The sequence below is a fragment of the Monodelphis domestica genome, chromosome 3, assembly GCF_027887165.1.
Source record: "Monodelphis domestica isolate mMonDom1 chromosome 3, mMonDom1.pri, whole genome shotgun sequence".
NCBI classification, from domain to species: domain Eukaryota; kingdom Metazoa; phylum Chordata; class Mammalia; order Didelphimorphia; family Didelphidae; genus Monodelphis; species Monodelphis domestica.
The window spans coordinates 172,036,997-172,059,664 of NC_077229.1; the positions used below are offsets into that span (position 1 = coordinate 172,036,997).

Sequence of the window (22,668 nt, forward strand, 5' to 3'; positions counted from 1 at the left end):
CTCAGTAACCTTTGAAGTTCATATCATTCATATCTACTTCCTAATCAAAATCCTGGTAGCTGTTGTTTACAGACTGCCAGGTCACTCTCCTTTCTCAATAAGTTCCATACCTGGTTAACATCTATTAGTTCCATAACATATGAGGTCTGCACTTGGCTAACAATTTTTCTTTCCACTCCAACTCCTGCCCTCATACAAAGGGATTTCGTCATGCATACTAACTCTTTGAAATACCCTAATCACTCAGTTTTCCTTAATCTATTCACTTCCAAGGACCTACTTCTTTACGCCACCTCAACCACAGGGATAGTCATACCTTTGATCTTGCCACCCCCCACAAAGTACCACTTCTATGTTCAAGAATTTCAAAATCTCCTCAATAGACCATAATCTATTAGCTTTTCATTTCTCCTTCTGCCGCCCTTTAAATATGTATATATTAGTCCATTCTATAACCCCTAGACCCTCTCAATTTTATCCTAGGCTATCTCCCTGTACTAGCCACTCTCCATCTGTTCTTCTCTTCATCTTGACCCCTTGAGGAATCATTTCACTTCTATAATGTCCTCTTCTCTTGAGTCTGTAGCCTTCTAATATTGACAACTGTACCATGCCTAAGATCTAATGCCTAGTCTAAGATCATTTTCATTCTCCAATGCCACTTTTGCTCCTACATACATGCTGCTAAATGAAGGTAGAGAAAAATATCTTGGTCCACTGTAAATTTATGTTACATAAGCTTGCCTGGGCCTTCACTGCTACTAGGAAATCCTACCATATACCTCTCTTATCAACTCACTAACTGTAAGGGCAGGTTGCAAAGGAAAAGGTGGAACATTGAAAAAAGAGATAATTGACAGCAAAGACCACTGGTAGCAGAGGATGCTGGGAGAGGAGAATGGACTTAGTAGTACTCTGAGAAGAATTCTGGACTTTTGAATGGAGATCTCAAAGAGGCAGAAAGCATATTCCTTGCTAGAGATCTTGCCAACAGAATTCAGTGGATGAAGAAAGGGGGAAAAAACCCACCAAAGTATATTGCTGAAAGCAAGGAGGAAGGCCAAAGGATGTATGGGAAAGAATACTGGACTTGAGAGTCAGAGGATCTGGTTTCACATTTTAACTCAGCTACTTACTATTGGTGTGGCCTTGGAGTCAATAAAATTCTATTGTTCTTTATTTTCCTCAAATGTAAGGTTGGTTTGTTAAGCTTGAAAATTGATCTCTCTCTGAGATTCTTTCCAACTCTAAATCTATCATCCTATGAGTTCCAAATCATTGATAGCAATCTTCCACACTTCCCATCTTTAAAGGTCCTATTGCCTAGAATGTTTCTCCCTACAAATCTGACAATTCATTTCTATTCATCATTGAAGGATTAGTTCAAATACCACCTACAATGTGAAAATTTCCTTGACCCTTTTCTTGATCAGCTTATAAATTACTTCTTCTCTGGTACCATGACAATTCCATAGTACTTTTTTTAAAGTAATTACCATATTGAAACTTGTAGCATTTCCCTCATATTTGTGTCCATAAAAGTCTTAGTTCCAAAATAGACTTTAAGTTCCTTAAGGGCAGGGTTGCAGGTGATGATAAGATAGCAATTACAATATCTGGTAACAACAAACTGGGTTTTTATAGGGTTTTAAAGTTTGCAAAGTGTCTTATTTGAACATTATTTCATTAGATCCTTATAACAATGCTTTATTTCACAGATAAGATAATGAAGAGTTGGAGAGAATAAGTTTACGGCAAATGAAAGGAATTATTGTCTCACACTAAGCATGCTTAAAATCCATTGAATTCATTGCCTATAAGATGTCATATGCTAGGGGCAACGAGGTGGTATAGTAGATAGAGAGCCAGGCCTAGAGTTCGAAGAAACAGGGTTCAAATCTGGCCTAGAATTCTTCCTAGCTGTATACCATGAGCAAGTCACTTAATCCCATTTGCCTAGTTCTTGCTCTTCTGCCTGTTGTTACTAAAACAGAAGGTAAGGTTTGTCTTTTTGTGTTTTTTTTAATGCCATATGCTGAAGATGAAAATCAACAAAACACTTAGAAAAACATACTTGGCAGGATTATAGCGACCTATCTCAAGGCATTGAGAGTCCTGAAGAAAAAAAAAGACAATGCTGCTTTCTCATACCCTAGCACTGGGACTACAAGAAAGCCAACACTGAAATCTGCCATTTTGGCATTAAAAATATTTCGGTGAAAGTCTATTGACCTGGCTCGATTTCAGATGAGTCTAAATTCATCTAAGTGAAAAAGAGGCAGATGGCACTAATGTACAAAGCTGATTGGTTAAAAAAAAAAAAGAATATGCATGCATGCATGCTCCAATCCCAATGGTTATGTAAGTATGGATTTGGAAATAAAATGTTATGAGAATAAAACCTGACTTACATGTGCACTGAAATAATTTCCTGGTTTCACCCACATTCTCAAATAGCTGATTAAATTTGCACTAAACATCCAAATAAAAACAAGATTTTTCTAATACAGAATTGTTCTAGTGTCTAAATTGGATTTTGATTTTCTTTTTACCTCCTCTAACTCTACTAACAAGTCTCAGGTTAAATTGAAAACATATACATTAGAAGCTAGGGTAGCCAGGGAAAGGTTTTAAGAATAATATAAGTGGGGGCAGCTGGGTAGCTCAGTGGATTGAGAGCCAGGCCTAGAGACAGGAGGTGGCCTCAGGCACTTCCCAGCTGTGTGACCCTGGGCAAGTCACTTAACCCCCATTGCCTAGCCCTTACCACTCTTCTGCCTTGGAACCAATATACAGCATTGAATCTAAGATGGAAGGTAAGGGTTTAAAAAAAAAAGAATAATATAAGTGCATTAAGTTTACATTAACCTACATAAATTATTTTCAAAACTGATATTAGGGGGAAATTAAATAAGGATTTAAAATAAATGGTCACTATACAAAACAAAGAAAAGAAAAAAATAAAATAGTAGTGACTGACCATTAACCAAAAAAAATCAGGTGAGTCTCATATAGACGTAACCATTTTCATGTTAATGTTATTCTATATAATCTGCCATATATGTTATGGTTATTCAGGATTCATTAAAAGCTTTCCTATATAAGAAAACAAAGTAAAACTCATTTATTATAATTACAATTACATTCGTGCCATTCAATACTATGGTTCAATCTATGTCAGCATTTCCTTTATATAACTTTGCTTGTCAGAAGCTGGTTAATGGAACAGTAAAAGTTCATTCCATGTATCAACTTAACAAAAGACCTAAAATTTCTAAAAGAACTTTTCTGTAAAATTTTTTAAAAATCAACCGTAAAACACCAAGAGGATTTTAAACCTTTAGGTTCACTGCTCATGTTTAGAGGACATAACTGATGCTGTATAAAGTAATAGTTCTAAAATGTGTCAAATGTCATTGCCTGAAAAACAAGGATTTTAGTGGCATCACAGATAGAGTACTAGACTGGGAAACTTAGCTTTAAAAACTAACTCAAATATTTACTAGCTCTGTGACCCTGGGCAAGTCACTTAACCTGTCTGCTTCAGTTTCTTAATCTATAAAATGGAGTTAATTATGAGGATCAAATAAAAAATTTTGGGAAAAGTACTTGCAAAGCTTTAAGTGTAATATACATATCAAGAGTCATTATGAATGTTAGTGCACTATAAATGGATTAATGGCTTGCTTAAGTATAATGGTTAAGAGAGTTTTATTTTTGTTCTTTTTCTAGTGGTAGAGAAAGGAGAAAAAATAATTAATGAATTAAATTAAATTAAATTGGTACAAGTGGTAAGGAAGAGAAATAATGACAATTCTTATCCTCACATACTAAATGTATAACCCTAGACAAGTCACTTCATCTTTGTGGCCTCAGTTCCCTCATCTGTAAAATGTGTAGGAGATGGAAATAGCGAACCATTACAGTATCTCTGCCAAGAAAACCACAATGACTAAACAACTTTTGCCAGGCATTAGGAATACAAACATAAAAATGAATTCCTCCCTGCCCTCAAAGAAAGGCCTGGGGGAGGTGCAAGAAAGGAAAAATAGGTGGCACAAAAACATAAAAAATTAAATACAAAATTAAAACTATACTCACACACACAAATAGCCATACACACATATATATATACATACACACAAGGGCAGCTAGATGGCTCAGCTCATCGAAAGGCAGGCCTGGAAACTGGAGGTCCTGGGTTCAAATGTGACTTCAAATTCCTACCTCTGTGGGCAAGTATCAATCCCACCCCTTATTGCTCTTCTGCCTTGGAACCGATATCTAGTATCAATTCTAATAGAGAAAGTATGGGTTTAAAAAATAGATACAGATAGACAGATAGATATATATAGATAGATAGATAGACATATACACAAACATATAAATATGGTTTCTGGGCAAGAAGACTAGAAACTGAGAAGACAAAGATAGTCTTCCTGCCAAAGGTAACATTTAAGCTAAGCTTTGAAGGAAGCTAGGAAATCTACGAAGTGGGGACAACAGAACGTCTACCAGAATTGGAGGACAGCCCAAGCAAAAGCATGAGACATGTAAATACAGAAATCACCAAATAGTCCTTTTTGGTTAAAACACTGAAGACTTTTAGGGGACCTTTATGCAATACACATCTCTTATGTAAAGAATAGGAATAGTAGTGGCATCCTGAATATCCTACTTGTACAAAATTGTGACCAAGTATGTTGCCTACAGCTTGAGAGTAGGAACTGCTTTTTGCCTTTCTTTTTTGTCCCCACTGTTTAGCCCAGGTTTGGCACTAAGAGGCACTTAATAAGTGTTTGCTGATTTGACTCAGGTGTGAAATTTCTCTGATTTATTAGAGAATTAACTTGTTTATCTTTATGAGAAGTAGCAAAATGTCATTGTCCATCACCTACACTCAGGTCTTCTTGGCTCACCATCTGTTCTGTGACTTGACTTTCTTCTATATTGTCTTCCTCAATTAAAATGTGTGCAAGGTAAACATCAACAACATGGAAATAGGTTCTGATCAAGGACACATGTAATGCCCAGTGGAATTGTGCATTGGCTACATGAAAGAGTGGGGAAGGGGAGGGAAACAATAAGATTCTTGTAACCAAGGAATAATGTTCTAAATTGACTAAATAAATAAATAAATAAATAAATGATGTATTAAAAAAAAATGTGTGCAAGGACTTGTTCTGCTTTTCTATTTTTATCTTCAGCATTTAGCATGATGCTTGGTTCATAGTAAACACTGATTCCCTCTGTCAGTCAATCAGTCAATCAATTATACGATTATCTTGAATTTGTGTTGCAAAACATGAAAACCAATTCATGTCACTTTTTAAAAGAATCTTGAAATAGAAACTCTTCAATTCAAGGAAAACACACTGTTATCTGGTAAGTATTAACTTCAAAAACTGGAAGTTTAGAGTGAAAGAAGAATCAAAAAGTCTAAATAGACCATAATGTATTACCTGTACAAGCCTAACTCCACATTATCTCAACTTTAAATGATTATATAACTATTCAAATTATATAGTTACATGGACAAAATAGCTGTGCTTTTCAAGAGAAATCAAATAGATAATTAGTTTAAATGCATTTCTTAAAAACCAGAATGGAAAAAATATATGGTCATAGCTAAAAATTAAGAAAGCCAAATGAAGTCGTGCAATTCTTAACTACTGAAGTAAAAAAAAAACAAACAAATAAACAAACACCATTTGTGGCACTTACTTTAATAACGGAGGGCATCTTGGAATTCAAGTTATCATAAGTAAAATGAAGGCGAGTTCTGAAGGAACATTTGTACAACAAAGGATCCTGATAAAACTCAATTTTACCACTAGCATTCCTCTTATCAAGGCAAACTGTGCAGTCAGAAAAATTTATAACCTTCCGAAGTACCAGGTCAGTTGCTAAAAAGAAAACATTTTAAAGTTAAATATAATTGTAGAAAAATAATTTTTAAAAATGAAAGTGGTAATTTTGATGAGTAATTGAAAATCACAAATTAAAGCAAATAAATGGAGAATATCTTAACTATAATTCCTTTTACTAGGTTTATTTCAATAGCTAAAATATTCAAGTCCATTCAGGCAAGATTCAAGGTTCCTATTCCCACAGTAATGTCTAAGAACTCAGTCCATTTTTTATTTCAAAATCCAAAGAGAATTTAAATTGATGATAAAACCAAGGAGTTAAGCATATGTATGGGATCAAGCCTGTTTTTTTAGCAATCTTTATCACAAGCGTTCATACACATTCTACATTTCATTCAATAGATAATACACATGAATAAATTTTAAAAGAATATATGAACTAATAATGTTCCAAATTTACACAAAGATAGGGAATATGAAAAAAGGACTAGAAGGAGAAGAAATTTTAAGAGATTTCATTGTGTTTTCTCCCCTTAAATCAAAATCAATACTTTTCAATGTTTCAATACTAAGAAGTAAATAAGAGCCAAATTTCCCACCCCCAAAATAATAAAAATATAGCAAAAGCTTTATCACTAGACCTTTTTTTAAATGGAGTATCCAAAAGCTAGAGATACACCAAAGTCCATTTATTCCGTTCTCTAGAACCTGATTCTATAGTTTGGATTTTTTTTAAGTCCCTTTTAAAGAACAGTAATAATTATACAGTTAAGTAGCAATTTGAAATTTGCAAACCATTTTACATAATTATTTCTTTTAAACAAACACCTAAGGCAAATACTACAGGTATTCTTGTTTTGTAGGTAAGGAAACTAAGGATGTAAAATATCATATGAAATCCTCAAAGTCGGTTATTAAATATTAGACATAGGATTTTTTTTTTAAATCTGTCTTAGAATCAAAACCAATTATCAGTTACAAGGCAGAAGAGGAGCAAGGTCTAGACAATTAGGGTTAGTGACTTGCCCAGAATTACCTAGCTAAGAATTATCTAAGGCCACATTTGAACCAGGACCCCATTTCCAGGTAGGGTTCACTATCCACTGAGCCCCTAGCTACCCCTAAACAAAGGATTCCAATCTAAGTCTCTCCCAACTCAATAGCCAATACTCTATGCATACAAAACAATTTCTAATTAATCTCATATTATTTTATGATCCTGAAAAGCACATACATCATTACATGTCTTCTTCAAAATATAGTTATATAAAAGATAGTATCCATCTTATCTATGATAAAACTAAGATAAGAGGAAGTCATGTGATTAAACTTAACTCACAGAGCTAACTGATACTGATGCCAAGAACTTACCCTGCCACTCTCCTGATTTTTCAAATAATGAATGGCTGATTATTCAATTTCTGTATTATCCAGTTTTGTTTCATGTATCCTACATCTACATCTATAGTCTAATCTTTGGGGGCATTTCAATGCTTGTTAGCACCTTTCCTAGAAGACTAGAAAGAAGAGGAAAAGGGGAAGAAATCCAAATGAATTCAAAATAGCCTATGCTCTAATATTATAAAAATATAAGATGCAATGAAAATAACATCTAAGAAGATACTTCAAGACGATTCATTATTTTTAATGTCTGTCTGTCTGTCTGTCTGTCTGTCTCTCTCTCTCTCTCCCCCTCCATCAAGATACATCCAGACATCTATCCCTATTACTCATACATAGAACTTGTAACAACTAAAAGCATAGATCATTTTTGAGAGATTCAAAGAACAAGTGGGAAAGGACAGAAAATGAGAAAACTAAACTATCTCTTACATAAATTTTACATCTTTCCCAACATCTAGCACAGCATGCTATACAATGAATGTGTAATTAACAAATGGTCATTAACTGATAAATTATTTTTAATTAAAATGCTTCAATTTTAATACAAAAAGGAAAACTAATATTGAATTTTACTCACCAGAAATGTCCATGAATGCTCGATCCCAAAATTCATCTACTGTGTAACACTCTGCAGATGTAATATTGACTGAAAGAACAATATCATCCTCCACATACTTTAATATGAGATTATTTATAACAATATTGACATTATTTACAACTCGTCTAATCAAACTCTGCACATAGCCTGAAAAAGGGGAAAAAAAGGAAAAAATAATTCAATTACCTAGAAGTCTTTTATTAAATTCTCTTGCAATCTTGTAGATAACTTTCTAAAAGATAAAATATTTCATTTAAGAGCCATCTAACCTTTTCTAGGATAATAAACATAGAACCCAAGGAAAACAAGGAATTCAAGTTTAAAATTCATGGAGGGAAAAAATCCACTGCATAAATAGCATATAAATTATAACAAAGCTCTTTCCTCCATTATAACATACCAGTGCTTTCTTAATTTCATTATAATATATCTTTTATGGTAAATCATCCCTTATTATTAAGCCTATATACAAGAGTTTTCACAAAAAACATTATACAATTATTAAATATAAAGAATTTGAGTAGGTACCTAGTTATTTGTCTCCTCCATTAGAACATGAGCTCCTTTAGTAAAGCAGAGATTATATGTGTCTTTTTTTTGTATTCCCTGTAATTACTAGAGTGCCTATCTAGAATTCTCTACCAAACATTAGCTATTTTTTCACCTTGGAACTTCATTCCTGACTATAGTCTTCTTATTCTAAAATACCTTTCTACCCTTTATTCCTCTCCTCCCAACGTCTCCATCTTGGGGAGAAGCACAGGCAGTCAACATTCATTTCTGTCCTACAAATGTGTCTGACTCTAGATTTTGTCATCATCCTCTCCTTCTCTACTCGTCAACTTCTTTTGATATATTGACTTCTCCAATTAGAATGCAAACTCCTTTTAGAGCAGAGAAAGTCTTTCTTTTTGCATGTATTTCTATCTTCTATGCTTGGTTAGCACAGAGCCTGACAAGAGAGCTTTTAATAAATGTTTGTTGACAGTGTGCTTATGGTATAATAGAAAAGAAGTTTGGCCTATAATGAAGCTAACTGTACTTCTTTTAAATAAATTTCTCTCACTTTCCTCCCCACTAAATAATCTAATCAAAAAAAAGGAACTTTGAGGATGTAAACCTCAAATTTCCTTAGACTTATAAATGTTGGAAATTTCACCATTGGGATATTTCATACTTGGAAAATTTCTTACTGATAGTCTATTGGAATGGGAACCCCATTGGCATGAGAGGTTCCTTCTCTTCCCTTCTTAAGATTACTTTAGGACAGAAACCTTTTGCTGAACAATGGAAAGGACTTTGACCTATGCTTAAGCATAGAACAGGAATTTCTTTGAGTCTTGATTGATTTTAGAATTGATACAATGGAGATACTTGGAATAAATCTCCACCCTATTCAGTCCTAATAGGATTGAGTAAGGGCTGCAGCCTAGATCAAAATTTAATTATTCCAATCTCTACCATACTCAAGTTAACAGGATTTAGAAAGGGCTGTAGCAAAGGAGTAAAGATTTAATCATTTGAAAATATGACCTTCAACAGACATGTGCAAAAGCCAGAAACCTCTGGGCGGTCCTGAGTTAAGCTAGAGCCTCCATTGGCAGAGGGAAATTGATGAAGAGTGATTGGTAGATGGGAGAAAGGAGGGGAGGAACTTGGATGGTGTCCTTAAAGATAGGGGGTCTGAAGACTCGAGGGTTGGAGGTTTTGGTCGGTGTGGTTCCGGGGCTCTGAGAAGGCTTGCTCTGAAGGAAGCTGAAGGTGGGGGCCCCTGAGACTGTTTCTCCATTTTGGACACGTGAGTAATAGGGACTGGTCTCTTTTCTTTGCTCCAGCTATCTAAGGGCTTGGGCCTTTTGGCCCAGCCTAAACAGAAGGGGTATTTAAGCCCTATTCCCTTCTCTCCCCTTTCTCTCTCTCTCTCTATCTCTAATTCCTTTCTTACTCCTATTGTAATTAAACTCCAAAAAAGGCTGACGGCTGACTTGAGTTTTTCATTTAGGAATTACATAGCTGATTCCTTGGCGACCTTAAATTAATATATATCAGTCCTTTAAAGTGATTCCCTTGTTACAAGGAAAAGGAAAAAAGTAACTAAAGTGTTAGTATAGAATGGTAGATTCACACCCCTACTTCCACCAACAAATTTATCAGAACATGGTGATTGAATTTCCTTCAACTCTAGGTTCTACAAAATTGTAATCTAATATATGGTAAGTAATTATAATTAAATTATATGAAAACCCAAACTGCACCCCCCTAGTGCAAATTACAAAGGAATTTTAACACTAAGATATTATAATAGAGATTCAGTCATTCATTCAATCACCACTTCTTGTTGTTCATTCTTCATTTCTAAAGAGGACGAATGATATCACAAAGTGATGCCTTGACTTCTGAGTGAACTGAATTTAAATGAGGCTGAATTTCCCAAAATCATCAGTGTTCCTCTCTCTTCCAAAGTCACTGAATTCCAACGACAAGACAAAAGTCACAGTGACTGCCAATAGCCCAGAATGTAGTGGATGGGGTTCATACCAGGAATACAAGGATGCTTCAATATTTAGAAAACCATCCACATAATTGACCATATTAACAAGCAAAATGACAAAAATCACATGATTATCTCAATAGATGCAGGAAAAGCCTTTGATAAAATACAACACCCATTCCTATTGAAAACACTACAAAGTATAGGAATAGAAGGGCCTTTCCTAAAAATAATAAACAGTATATATTTAAAACCATCAGCAAACATCATCTGCAATGGGGATAAACTCGAAGCCTTCCCAATAAGATCAGGAGTAAAACACGGATGCCTATTATCACCTTTACTATTTAATATTGTACTAGAAACACTAGCAGTAGCAATTAAAAAAGAAAAAGAAATTGAAGGCATCAAAATAGGCAAGGAGGAGACCAAGTTATCACTCCTTGCAGATGATATGATGATTTACTTAAAGAATCCTAGAGAATCAACCAAAAAGCTAGTGGAAAAAATCAACGACTTTAGCAAAGTTGCAGGATACAAAATAAACCCGCATAAGTCATCAGCATTTCTATATATCTCCAACCCAGTTCAGCAGCAAGAATTAGAAAGAGAAATTCCATTTAAAGTCACCCGAGACAATATAAAATACTTAGGAATCTACCTACCGAAACAAACATAAGAACTATATGAACACAACTACAAAACACTCTCCACACAATTAAAACTAGATCTAAAAAACTGGAAAAACATTGATTGCTCATGGGTGGGACGAGCTAACATAATAAAAATGACCATCTTACCCAAACTGATCTATCTATTTGGTGACATACCCATTGAACTTCCAAAAAACTTTTTTACTCAATTAGAGAAAACCATAACAAAGTTCATTTGGAAGAACAAAGGATCAAGGATATCCAGGGAAATAATGGGGAAAAAAATACAAAGGAAGGTGGCCTTGCAGTCTCAGATCTCAAACTATATTACAAAACAGTGGTCATCAAAACAATTTGGTACTGGCTAAGAGACAGAAAGGAGGATCAGTGGAATAGACTTGGCGTAAATGACCTCAGCAAAACAGTCTATGACAAACCCAAAGAGCCCAGCTTTTGGGACAAAAATCCACTATTTGAGAAAAACTGCTGGGAAAATTGGAAAACAGTGTGGGAGAGACTAGGTTTGGATCAACACCTCACACCCTATACCAAGATAAACTCAGAATGGGTGAATGACCTGAACATAAAGAAGGAAACTATAAGTAAATTAGGTGATCACAGAAGAGTACAAATGTCAGACCTGTGGGAAGGGAAAGATTTTAAAACCAAGCAAGACTTAAGAGTCACAAAACGTAAAATAAATAATTTTGACTACATCAAATTAAAAAGCTTCTGTACAAACAAAACCGATGTAACTAAAATTAGAAGGGAGGCAACAAATTGGGAAACAATTTTCATAACAAAAACCTCTGACAAAGGTATAATTACTCAAATTTATAGAGTTAAACTAGTTGAACAAAAAATCAAGGTATTCTCCAATTGAAAAATGGGCAAGTGACATGAATAGGCAGTTTTCAGTTAAAGAAATCAAAACTATTAATAAGCATATGAAAAAAATGTTCTAAATCTGTTATAATCAGAGAGATGCAAATCAAAACAACTCTGAGGTATCACCTCACACCTAGCAGATTGGCCAACATGACAGCAAAGGAAAGTAATGAATGCTGGAGGGGATGTGGCAAAGTCGGAACACTAATTCATTGCTGGTGGAGTTGTGAATTGATCCAACCATTCTGGAGGGCAATTTGGAACTATGCCCAAAGAGCACTAAAAGAATGTCTGCCCTTTGATCCAGCCATACCACTGCTGGGTTTGTACTCCAAATAAATAATAAGGAAAAAGACTTGTACAAGAATATTCATAGCTGCACTCTTTGTGGTGGCAAAAAAAAATTGGAAAATGAGGGGATGTTCCTCAATTGGGGAATGGCTGAACAAATTGTGGTATATGTTGGTGATGAAATACTATTGTGCTAAAAGGAATAATAAAGTAGAGGAATTCCATGGAGACTGGAACAATCTCCAGGAAGTGATGCAGAGTGAAAGGAGCAGAACCAGGAGAACATTGTACACAGAGACTGATACACTGTGGAATCGAACGTAATAGACTTCTCCATTAATGGCAATACAATGTCCCTGAACAATCTGCAGGGATCTATAAGAAAAAAAAACTATCCTCAAGTAGAGGACAAACTGTGAGGGTAAAAACACCAAGGAAAAGCAACTGTTTGACTAGGGGGTGGAGGAGATATAATTGAGGAGAGAAGCTAAATGAGCACCCTAACGCAAATACCGACAACAACGAAATGGGTTCGGAGCAAGGACACATGTTATACCCAGTGGAATTGCACCTTGGCTAGGAGAGGGGTGGCGGGAGGAGGGGGAGGAAAAGAAAATGATCTCTGTTTCCAATGAATAATGTATGAAAATGACCAAATAAAATAATGTTTAAAAAAAAGAGAGAGAGACTTCCAGGTAAGCATGGCTGCAGAGTAGACACGGCTTGCTTCCTTTTCTCAGACCCAACGACACAGAAGACCGCAAAAGACCCTCCCAAAATAAAAAACAACCATCCTCATAAGAACAGATAGACACCACAACAAAGCGAAGCTCTGAAGGTAGGTGGGATTCCGGCACCTCCACAATATAAGGGAAAGAAAAGCTGACCCACCCTCCCCTCCCCCACCAAACAGCCAGAGACAGAGCTAAAGTCAGCACTGGCCAGAATCAACAACTGAGGGAGGATCAGTCCAGGACTGAACAACAAGCAGCCCCAGGTCTGGGGACCTAAATAAGATAAGGTCCTTCTCCTAAGAGTACTAAAACCTGAAACCCCGGCAGGTGGGCTAGGGGAGCACAGATCTCAGGCACCCAGAACTAGCACGCTGTAATCACTGAGTGCGCAAAGGGATCTCCTGACATGAACAAGGAGCACATACAGGTCTTGGGAGTTAGCTAAGACCACCAAAGACTTTCACCTGAGAGCACTAACTCCCAAAACGCCAGCAAGCAGAGGAGGGCAGTCCCTGGGCCTCACCAGGAAGACAGCACAGCTGCAGAGAACCTAGAATTAGCCTGAGACTAAAGCCTTGACCATTAGACCATTATACTGAGGGCAAGTACTACTCATTTAGATTTCTGACTGGAAAGGGGAGGAAAGAGGAAAAAAAAACACAGAGATGGCAAATTGTATCCAAGAACCCCAACACCAAGAAGAGCAAGAAGAAGGGGGTGACTTTGGATACATTTTATGGAGGGAAAATACAAAAAGCAGAGTTAATAGCAGAAGAGGAAGCTCAAACAAATGCTCCAAAACCTTCCAAAAAAATGGAAATTGTCCATAAGCTCTTGAAGAATTTAAATTGGAACTTATCAAAAAGATGGAAGTCTTCTGGCAGGAAAAATGGGAAATAATACAAAAGGAACTCAGCAATCCGAAGCACGAAAAAACACAACTACAAAAACAGCTTGAGGCCTCAAATAGCACGATAGAACAAACTGAAAAGGAAAACCAGGCTTTAAAGGTCAGAATCAGGCAAGTGGAAGACAATGATCTTGCAAAAGAGCAAGAATTAATAAAGCAAAGCCAAAAGCCTAAGAAATTAGAAGAGAACATAAAATATCTCACTGACAAGGTGACAGACCTGAAAAATAGAAGGAGAGACAATCTGAGAATAATTGGCCTACTAGATAAGCCAGAAATAAATAGTAATCTTGACATCATAATAAAAAATATCATCAAAGCAAACTGCCCAGAGATTCTAGAAGAAGGGGGCAACACAGGCATTGAAAGGGTTCACAGAACACCCTCTACACTAAATCCCCAAAAGACAACTCCCAGGAATGTAATTCCCAAATTCCAAAGCTTTCAAGTAAAAGAAAAAATCTTACAAGAAGCCAGAAAAAGACAATTTAAATATAAAGGAATGCCAATCAGGGTCACACAAGACCTTGCAATTTCCACTCTGAATGACCATGAGGCATGGAACATGATTTTCAGAAAGGCAAAAGAGCTGGGTATTCAACCAAGAATCAGCTATCCATCAACACTGACTATATACTTCCAGGGGAAACTATGGGCATTCAACAAAATAGAATATTTCCAAGTTTTTGTAAAGAAAAGACCAGAGCTCTGTGGAAAGTTCAACATCCAAACACAAGAACAAGGAAAACTTGAAAAGGTAAATATGAAGGAAAGGGAAAAGGAGAAAAATGTTATTTTTTTCTTTTATTCAAACTCTCTTCTATAAGGACTACATTTGTATCAAATTATATATATTAATATGTGAGGAAAATATAATATGTAACTCTCAAAAATTGCATGCATCATTAGAGTAGTTAGAAGAATGACGCATAGGGAATGATTGGGGCATTAAGACAATATGGAGAAAAGGGGGGTGAAAGAAAGAAAAAGGGAGGGGGTGAAATCATTGATGGTACTAAGATATACTTCAAGAAATAGAAAAAAAACAAAATAGAATAATCTTTCTCACACAAAGATACACATGGGAAGGGGAAGGGAAGGAATTTCCTATAGGGAGGAGAGGAAGAAAGTCCTAACTGGTATTACTTAAACCTTTCTCAGTGAAATCAACTCGGAGAGCTTAGAACATCTAGATCCACTCGAATCTTGAACTTTATCTTATCCAGCAGGGTAAGAGACAAGGGGAAATTAAGGAGGGGAGGGAGGAGGGAGTATAAAAAGGGAGGGAAGGAAAGGGGGAGGGGAAGGGGGGAAAGGGAGGGGCTATAAAGGGAAGTATATCAAGGGAAGGGACTAGGGGGACTAATATAAAGTAAATTACTGGTTTAAAAGGTTATAGCTAAAGAAGAAAGGTCAGAATTAGGGGAGGATATCAAAATGCCAGGGAATCCACAAGTGACAATCATAACTTTGAACGTGAATGGGATGAACTCGCCCATAAAACATAGATGAATAGCAGAATGGATTAGAATCCAAAACCCTACTATATGTTGTCTTCAAGAAACACATATGAGGTGGGTTGATACTCACAAGGTTAGAATTAAAGGATAGAGTAAGACCTTCTGGGACTCAACTGATAGAAAGAAGGCAAGAGTTGCAATCATGATATCTGACAAAGTCAAAGCACAAATAAACCAGATCAAAGGGGATAGGGAAGGTAAATATATTCTGTTAAAAGGGAGTATAGACAATGAGGAATTATCACTAATCAACATCTATGCACCAAATGGTATAGCACCCAAATTTCTAATGGAAAAACTAGAAGAATTGAAGGAGGAAATAGACAGTAAAACCATATTAGTGGGAGACTTGAACCATCCACTATCAAATTTAGATAAATCAAACCAAAAAATAAATAAGAAAGAGTTAAAAGATGTGAATGAAATCTTAAAAAATGAGAGTTAATAGACATATGGAGAAAAATAAATAGGGACAAAAAGGAATACACCTTCTTCTCAGCACCATATGACACATTCATTAAGATAGATCATACACTAGGTCACAGAAACATGGCATACAAATGCAGAAAAGCAGAAATAATAAATGCAACCTTTTCAGATCATAAGGCAATAAAAATAATGATCAGTAAGGGTACATGGAGACCCAAATCAAAAATTAATTGGAAATTAAATAATATGATACTCCAAAATCTGTTAGTTAGAGAAGAAATCATAGAAACAATTAATAATTTCATTGAGGAAAATGACAATGGTGAGACATCCTTTCAAACCTTATGGGATGCAGCCAAAGCAGTATGTAGAGGAAAATTCATATCCTTGAGTGCATATATTAACAAATTAGGGAGGGCAGAGATCAATGAATTGGAAATGCAAATCAAAAAACTTGAAAGAGAACAAATTAAAAACCCCCAGAAGAAAACCAAACTAGAGATCCGAAAAATTAAGGGAGAAATTAATAAAATCAAAAATGATAGAACTATTAAAGTAATAAAAAAGACTAGAAGCTGATACTTTGAAAAAACAGACAAAATAGACAAAGTACTGGTCAATCTAATTTAAAAAAGGAAAGAAGAAAGGCAAATTAACAGCATCAAAGATGAAAAGGGGGACCTCACCTCCAACGAAGAGGAAATTAAGGCAATCATTAAAAACTACTTTGCCCAACTATATGACAATAAATATACCAACCTAGGTGATATGGATGAATATTTACAAAAATATAAATTACCTAGATTAACAGAAGAAGAAATAGAATTCTTAAATAATCCTATATAAGAAAAAGAAATCCAACAGGCCATCAAAGAACTCCCTAAGAAAAAATCCCCAGGGCCTGATGGATTCAAAAGTGAATTCTATCAAACATTCACAGAACAGCTAATCCCAATACTATACAAACTATTTGACATAATAAGCAAAGAGGGAGTTCTATCAAATTCCTTTTATGACACAAACATGGTACTGATTCCAAAGCCAGGCAGGTCAAAAAAGGAGAAAGAAAACTATAGACCAATCTCCCTAATGAATATAGATGCAAAAATCTTAAATAGGATACTAGCAAAAAGACTCCAGCAAGTGATCAGGAGGATCATTCACTATGATCAAGTAGGATTTATACCAGGAATGCAGGGCTGGTTCAATATTAGGAAAACCATCCACATAATTGACCATATCAACAAACAGACAAAAATCACATGATTATCTCAATAGATGCAGAAAAAGCCTTTCATAAAATACAACACCCATTCCTATTAAAAACACTAGAAAGCATAGGAATAGAAGGGTCTTTCCTAAAAATAATAAACAGTATCTATTTAAAACCATCAACCAACATCATATGCAATGGGGATAAACTCGAAGCCTTCCCAATAAGATCAGGAGTGAAACAAGGATGCCCATTATCACCTCTATTATTTAATATTATACTAGAAACACTACCAGTAGCAATTAAAAAAGAAAAAGAAATTGAAGGCATCAAAATAGGCAAGGAGGAAATCAAGCTATCGCTCTTTGAGGATGAAAAGATGGTCTACTTAAGGAATCCTAGAGAATCAACCAAAAAGCTAGTTGAAATAATCAACAACTTTAGCAAAGTTGGAGGTTACAAAATAAATCCACATAAGTCATCAGCATTTCTATATATTTCCAACACAGCTCAGCGGCAAGAATTGGAAAGAGAAATCCCATTCAAAATCACCTTAGACAAAATAAAATACTTAGGAATCTATCTCCCAAGACATACACAGAAACTATATGAACACAACTACAAAACACTCTCCACACAATTAAAACTAGACTTGAGCAATTGGAAAAATATTCACTGTTCATGGGTAGGACGAGCCAATATAATAAAAATGACCATCCTACCCAATCTTATTTATCTATTTAGTGACATACCCATTGAACTTCCAAAAAACTTTTTTACTCAATTAGAGAAAACCATAACAAAGTTCATTTGGAAGAAAAAAGGGTCATGGATATCCAGGGAAATAATAAAAAAAAATACAAAGGAAGGTGGCCTTGCAGTCCCAGATCTCAAACTCTATTATAAAGCAGTGGTCATCAAAACAATTTGGTACTGGCTAAGAGACAGAAAGGAGGATCAGTGGAATAGACTTGGGGTAAGTGACCCCAGTAAGACAGTATATGACAAACCCAAAGAGCCCAGCTTCTGGGACAAAAGCCCACTATTTGAGAAAAACTGCTGGGAAAACTGGAAGACAGTGTGGGACAGACTAGGTTTGGATCAACACCTCACACCCTACATCAAGCTAAACTCACAATGGGTGAATGACTTGAACATAAAGAAGGAAACTATAAGTAAATTAGGTTATCACAGAATAATATACATGTCAGACCTGTGGGAAGGAAAAGACTTTAAAACCAAGCAAGACATAGAAAGAGTCACAAAATGTAAAATAAACAATTTTGATTACATCAAATTTAAAAGTTTTTGTACAAACAAAACCAATGCAACCAAATTGAGAAGGGAAGCAACAAATTGGGAAATAATTTTCATAACAAAATCTTCTGACAAAGGTCTAATTACTCAAATTTATAAAGAGCTAAATCAATTGTATAAAAAAATCAAGCCATTCTCCAATTGATAAATGGGCAAGGGACATGAACAGGCAGTTTTCAGCCAAAGAAATCAATACTATTAGTAAGCACATGAAAAAGTGTTCTAAATCTCTTATAATCAGAGAGATGCAAATCAAAACAACTCTGAGGTATCACCTCACACCTAGCAGATTGGCTAATATGACAGCAAAGGAAAGTAATGAATGCTGGAAGGGATGTGGCAAAGTCGGGACATTAATTCATTGCTGGTGGAGTTGTGAATTGATCTAACCATTCTGGAGGGCAATTTGGAACTATGCCCAAAGGGCACTAAAAGACTGTCTGCCCTTTGATCCAGCCATACCACTGCTGGGTTTGTACCCCAAATAAATAATAAGGAAAAAGACTTGTACAAGAATATTCATAGCTGCACTCTTTGTGGTGGCCAAAAATTGGAAAATGAGGGGATGCCCTTCAATTGGGGAATGGCTGAACAAATTGTGGTATATGTTGGTGATGGAATACTATTGTGCTAAAAGGAATAATAATAAAGTGGAGGAATTCCATGGAGACTAGAATAACCTCCAGGAAGTGATGCAGAGCGAAAGGAGCAGAACCAGGAAAACATTGTACACAGAGACTGACACACTGTGGTACAAGAGAACGTAATGGACTTCTCCATTAGTGTCAATACAACGTCCCTGAACATTCTGCAGGGATCCAGAAGAAAAAAACACTATCCACAAGCAAAGGACAAACTGTGGGGGTAAAAACACCAAAGATAAGCAACTGCTTGACTACAGGGGTAGAAGTGACAGGAATGAGGAGAGACTCTAAACACCCTAATACAAATACCAACAACATAGAAATGGATTTGAAGCAAGGACACATGGGATACCCAGTAGAATTGTGCATTGGCTAGGTGAGGGCTATTGGGAGGGGGAGAGGATAAGAAAAGGATCTTTGTTTCCAAGGAATATTATTTGAAAATGACCAAATAAAATAATGTTTAAATTGGGTGGGGGGGAGGAAGAATGTAGTGGATAACCTTGAAGTCTTCAATCTCTGAACAAGCTCTAAGCTTACTTCACAGAGACTGTTTCAGCCACCTTCATGGCTGTTGCAACAAATGGTTCTCATCTGTCCATTTTGCCAGAGAAAGTCTTCATATTCTTGGATTAGACATCCCCCTATCTCACAGATGGGTGTGAGGTCTGTCAATTTACTTTCATCCATTTATGCATCAAATACTGTGCTAGGTACAAGAAAAGACACACAATGAAAAGGAAGACATGAGCTCTGCCTTCAGAGAGCTAAGGGAAGTACCTGCTATGTACCAGACACTATTCCTAAACACTTTACAAATATTATCTCTTTTTTCCTCACAACAACCCTAGAAGGTAAGTGCTATTGCTATCCTCTTTGCTGTTGAAGAAATTGAGGTAGAAGTTAAGTAGCCTACCCAGGATCACATAATTAGTATGTAAATAAGGCTAAATGAGAACTAATTCTTCCTGACTATAGGCCCAAAGATGTATCCACTGTGCCACTAAGTTGCCTACTAAAAATATAGCAGCACATGACTATAATATCTAAACAACAAAAACATAATAAATTTAAAGTAAAATAGATAACCTCATAAATATAAATAATTACTTGAGGTCCAAGGAATGAAAGATAATTTTTAGAAAGGCAAGCTCATAGCTGTGTTATGCTGGGTAAGTCACTTAACCTCAATTGTCTAGCCCTTACTGCTCTCTTCTACCTTAGAAATGAAACTTAGCATGGATTCTGAGACAGAACCTAAGAGTTTAAAAAAAGAAAAAGGAATAGAAGAAAAACAAGCTCTTTGAGAGTAAGGATTGTTTTAGTCTTCGTATTTGTTTATCCCCAGTCCCTGGCACAGTATTTGACACATAACAGATACTTAATAAAATGGTCAATTAACAGGAAGTATTAGAAAAGGTGGTTTTCCAGCAGATCTTAAAAGAATGTCCAGCATTTCAAAAAGTGCAGATTATAAAGGGCAAAATGGGATTGAAGAATTGCTAACATATAGAGAAAAAGTATGATTAAAAGAAAGCTAGCACTAAATTTGGAAAGACCATGCCAATGAAAGTTGAACTAAAAAATGGCACAGAGAGAAGATAGAAATATAAGAGAAGACTGAAAAGGTAAGAAGGCACCAGGTTGTTAAAGGGTGTTAATGCCAGGTTAAGGGATACAGACTCCACTTGGCAAACAATGAGAAGATACTGAAGAAAGAAGTAAAGTTAGTTTTGTGTAAAAAGGAGAAGGCAGAGCCATCTAGTGAAAGAAGAATTACATTTAGAAATAGAAAATCTAGAGGTGGAATCAAGATGGCGGCTTAATAGCAGCAAAATCTGATAATCTTTCCAAACCAATCTTTTAAAAGGGCCTCAGTGCTTGCTGCATCAGCACATATGCTAAAAAGTGCCTCAAAATAATAGGAGTCAAAAACCAACATCAAGACAGAGTGAGGGAGCTCTCCTTCTGAATACAACTTGAAAGATAGGCAGAGAGTTGATTTTTACAGGATAAGGGAGAACCAGAAGAAAAACTGCACACAGAGGAGTGCTGGCCAACTCCCCCTGCCATCTGCTGTGCGAAGTTCCATGACTGGGCACAGGCCAACTTTAGAATCCTGGGACCTGGGCTACACCATCAAAAGAACACCTGAGATCCACCCCTTGAAATCCCAGATCCTGGCACCAACTCACAGTGAGGTCCGGAAGTCCATGGGCCCTTTCAAGCCTTCACTGCTACATTAAAAATCTAGCCCCAGAACAAAATTGCTCACAGTGCAGAGCCCTACAAGTCAGTACTAGAGGAGACAGAATTAGCAGCTTAAAGAATCCCCAATCCACAGCCAAAAAAAAAAAGGCCAGGAATGAGTAAATAGCACAAGAAACTCCTATCAAAAATTTCTATGACAACAAAGAACAAATCAAAGAATCGACAGCGGACAGACACTAAGATCCAAGCAACCACATGCAAAGTTTCAAAGAAAAATGGAAACCAGTCTCAAGGGCTGAAAGAACTCAAAAAAGAATTCAAAAATTAAATAAGGCAGGTCAAAGAAAAATGAGAAAAAAGTAGGGAAAAGATATAAGAGTAATTCAAAAAGAAAACAACAGCTTAGAGTCAGAAAACCTAAATTTGTATCCTGGCTCTGCTGCTTACTAAACTATAAGATCTTAGCCAATACCTTTTTCCTCTTTAGGGTTAAGGTACTGAGATTCCTCATTAACAAACTGACGATTTTAGACTCTATGATCTTGAAAGTATTTTCCAGATATAAATCCTATGGCCAATGATTAATTTGGCTATGATGTAAAAGATAACCTGGTAACTGTGAGGAAGTTTTTTTTAGTACTGTAGGCAGCCAATAAAAAGACCTTTGTTACAATGATGACATTAAAGCAGAAATGAAGGGAACAGATTCAAAAGATATCAAGGAGGAAATAATGACAGGATTTAGTGATCAAGAAGAGAAAGGAAGCAAGAAGACTCAAAAGTAGCACCTAGGAATCAAGCACAAGTGACTATAGTTACAACTCAAGGAAGCTGAACACCAAAATGAACATCAACCTTTATAAAGATCATTTTTCCCAAGAGGCAAGGACAATACCAATGACAACACATGTTAATGACTATATGATGAGTGCAAATAATCACAAAGTCAGGCAAGCTAGAACTGATAATAAGAGTATATCTTAAAGTGAAACAATGAATGCACATATCATGAGAATCATACAATATGGCTTATTGTAAAAGAATATTAACCAAAAAAAGTAGGAATGTGGGGAAACAATATTAACAGATATCAAACTGTAAAGCAGTATTAGGCAAAACAACTCAGTAGTAGTTTAAAAAAAAAGTAGGTCAAAGGAACAGATAAGCAAGAATTAGCAGCAAGTCATAAAAAAAAATGTGATTCAATCCAATAATGAAAATTTCAAGTATAAGGACCACTTCCTTTGACAAAAATTGCTGGGAAAACTAGAAAACAATTTGAAAGATTTTATGGAAGGTTAAGACATAAGTAAATTTATAATTATCATCATAGTAATAGTTATTAAACCCAAGGCTGATGAGATCAACAAGTATAGTATAGAAGAAAAGAAAGACCAGCTCTCAGGTTATAGGACATAACTTAGATGAAGATCAAGCAGATTAAGAGGGAGTGGACTGAAAGATAGGAGGACAAAGAGAGATTAGTCACACACAC

At 35.8% G+C, this 22,668-nt stretch overlaps 1 protein-coding gene across 7 annotated transcripts in view; it reads right to left on the reverse strand.

The window, feature by feature from the left end:
• Positions 1-22,668, reverse strand: part of VPS13B (vacuolar protein sorting 13 homolog B) — a 1,055,144-nt gene that overhangs the window by 965,782 nt on the left and 66,694 nt on the right. For all 7 annotated transcript variants that reach the window (XM_056820764.1, XM_056820763.1, XM_056820760.1 and 4 more), the window contains 2 exons: positions 7,852-8,019; positions 5,725-5,906 (listed from right to left, as the gene is read on the reverse strand). In XM_056820764.1, the coding sequence (XP_056676742.1) occupies positions 5,725-5,906; positions 7,852-8,019 (350 nt within the window). The remainder of the gene's footprint in view (positions 1-5,724; positions 5,907-7,851; positions 8,020-22,668) is intronic.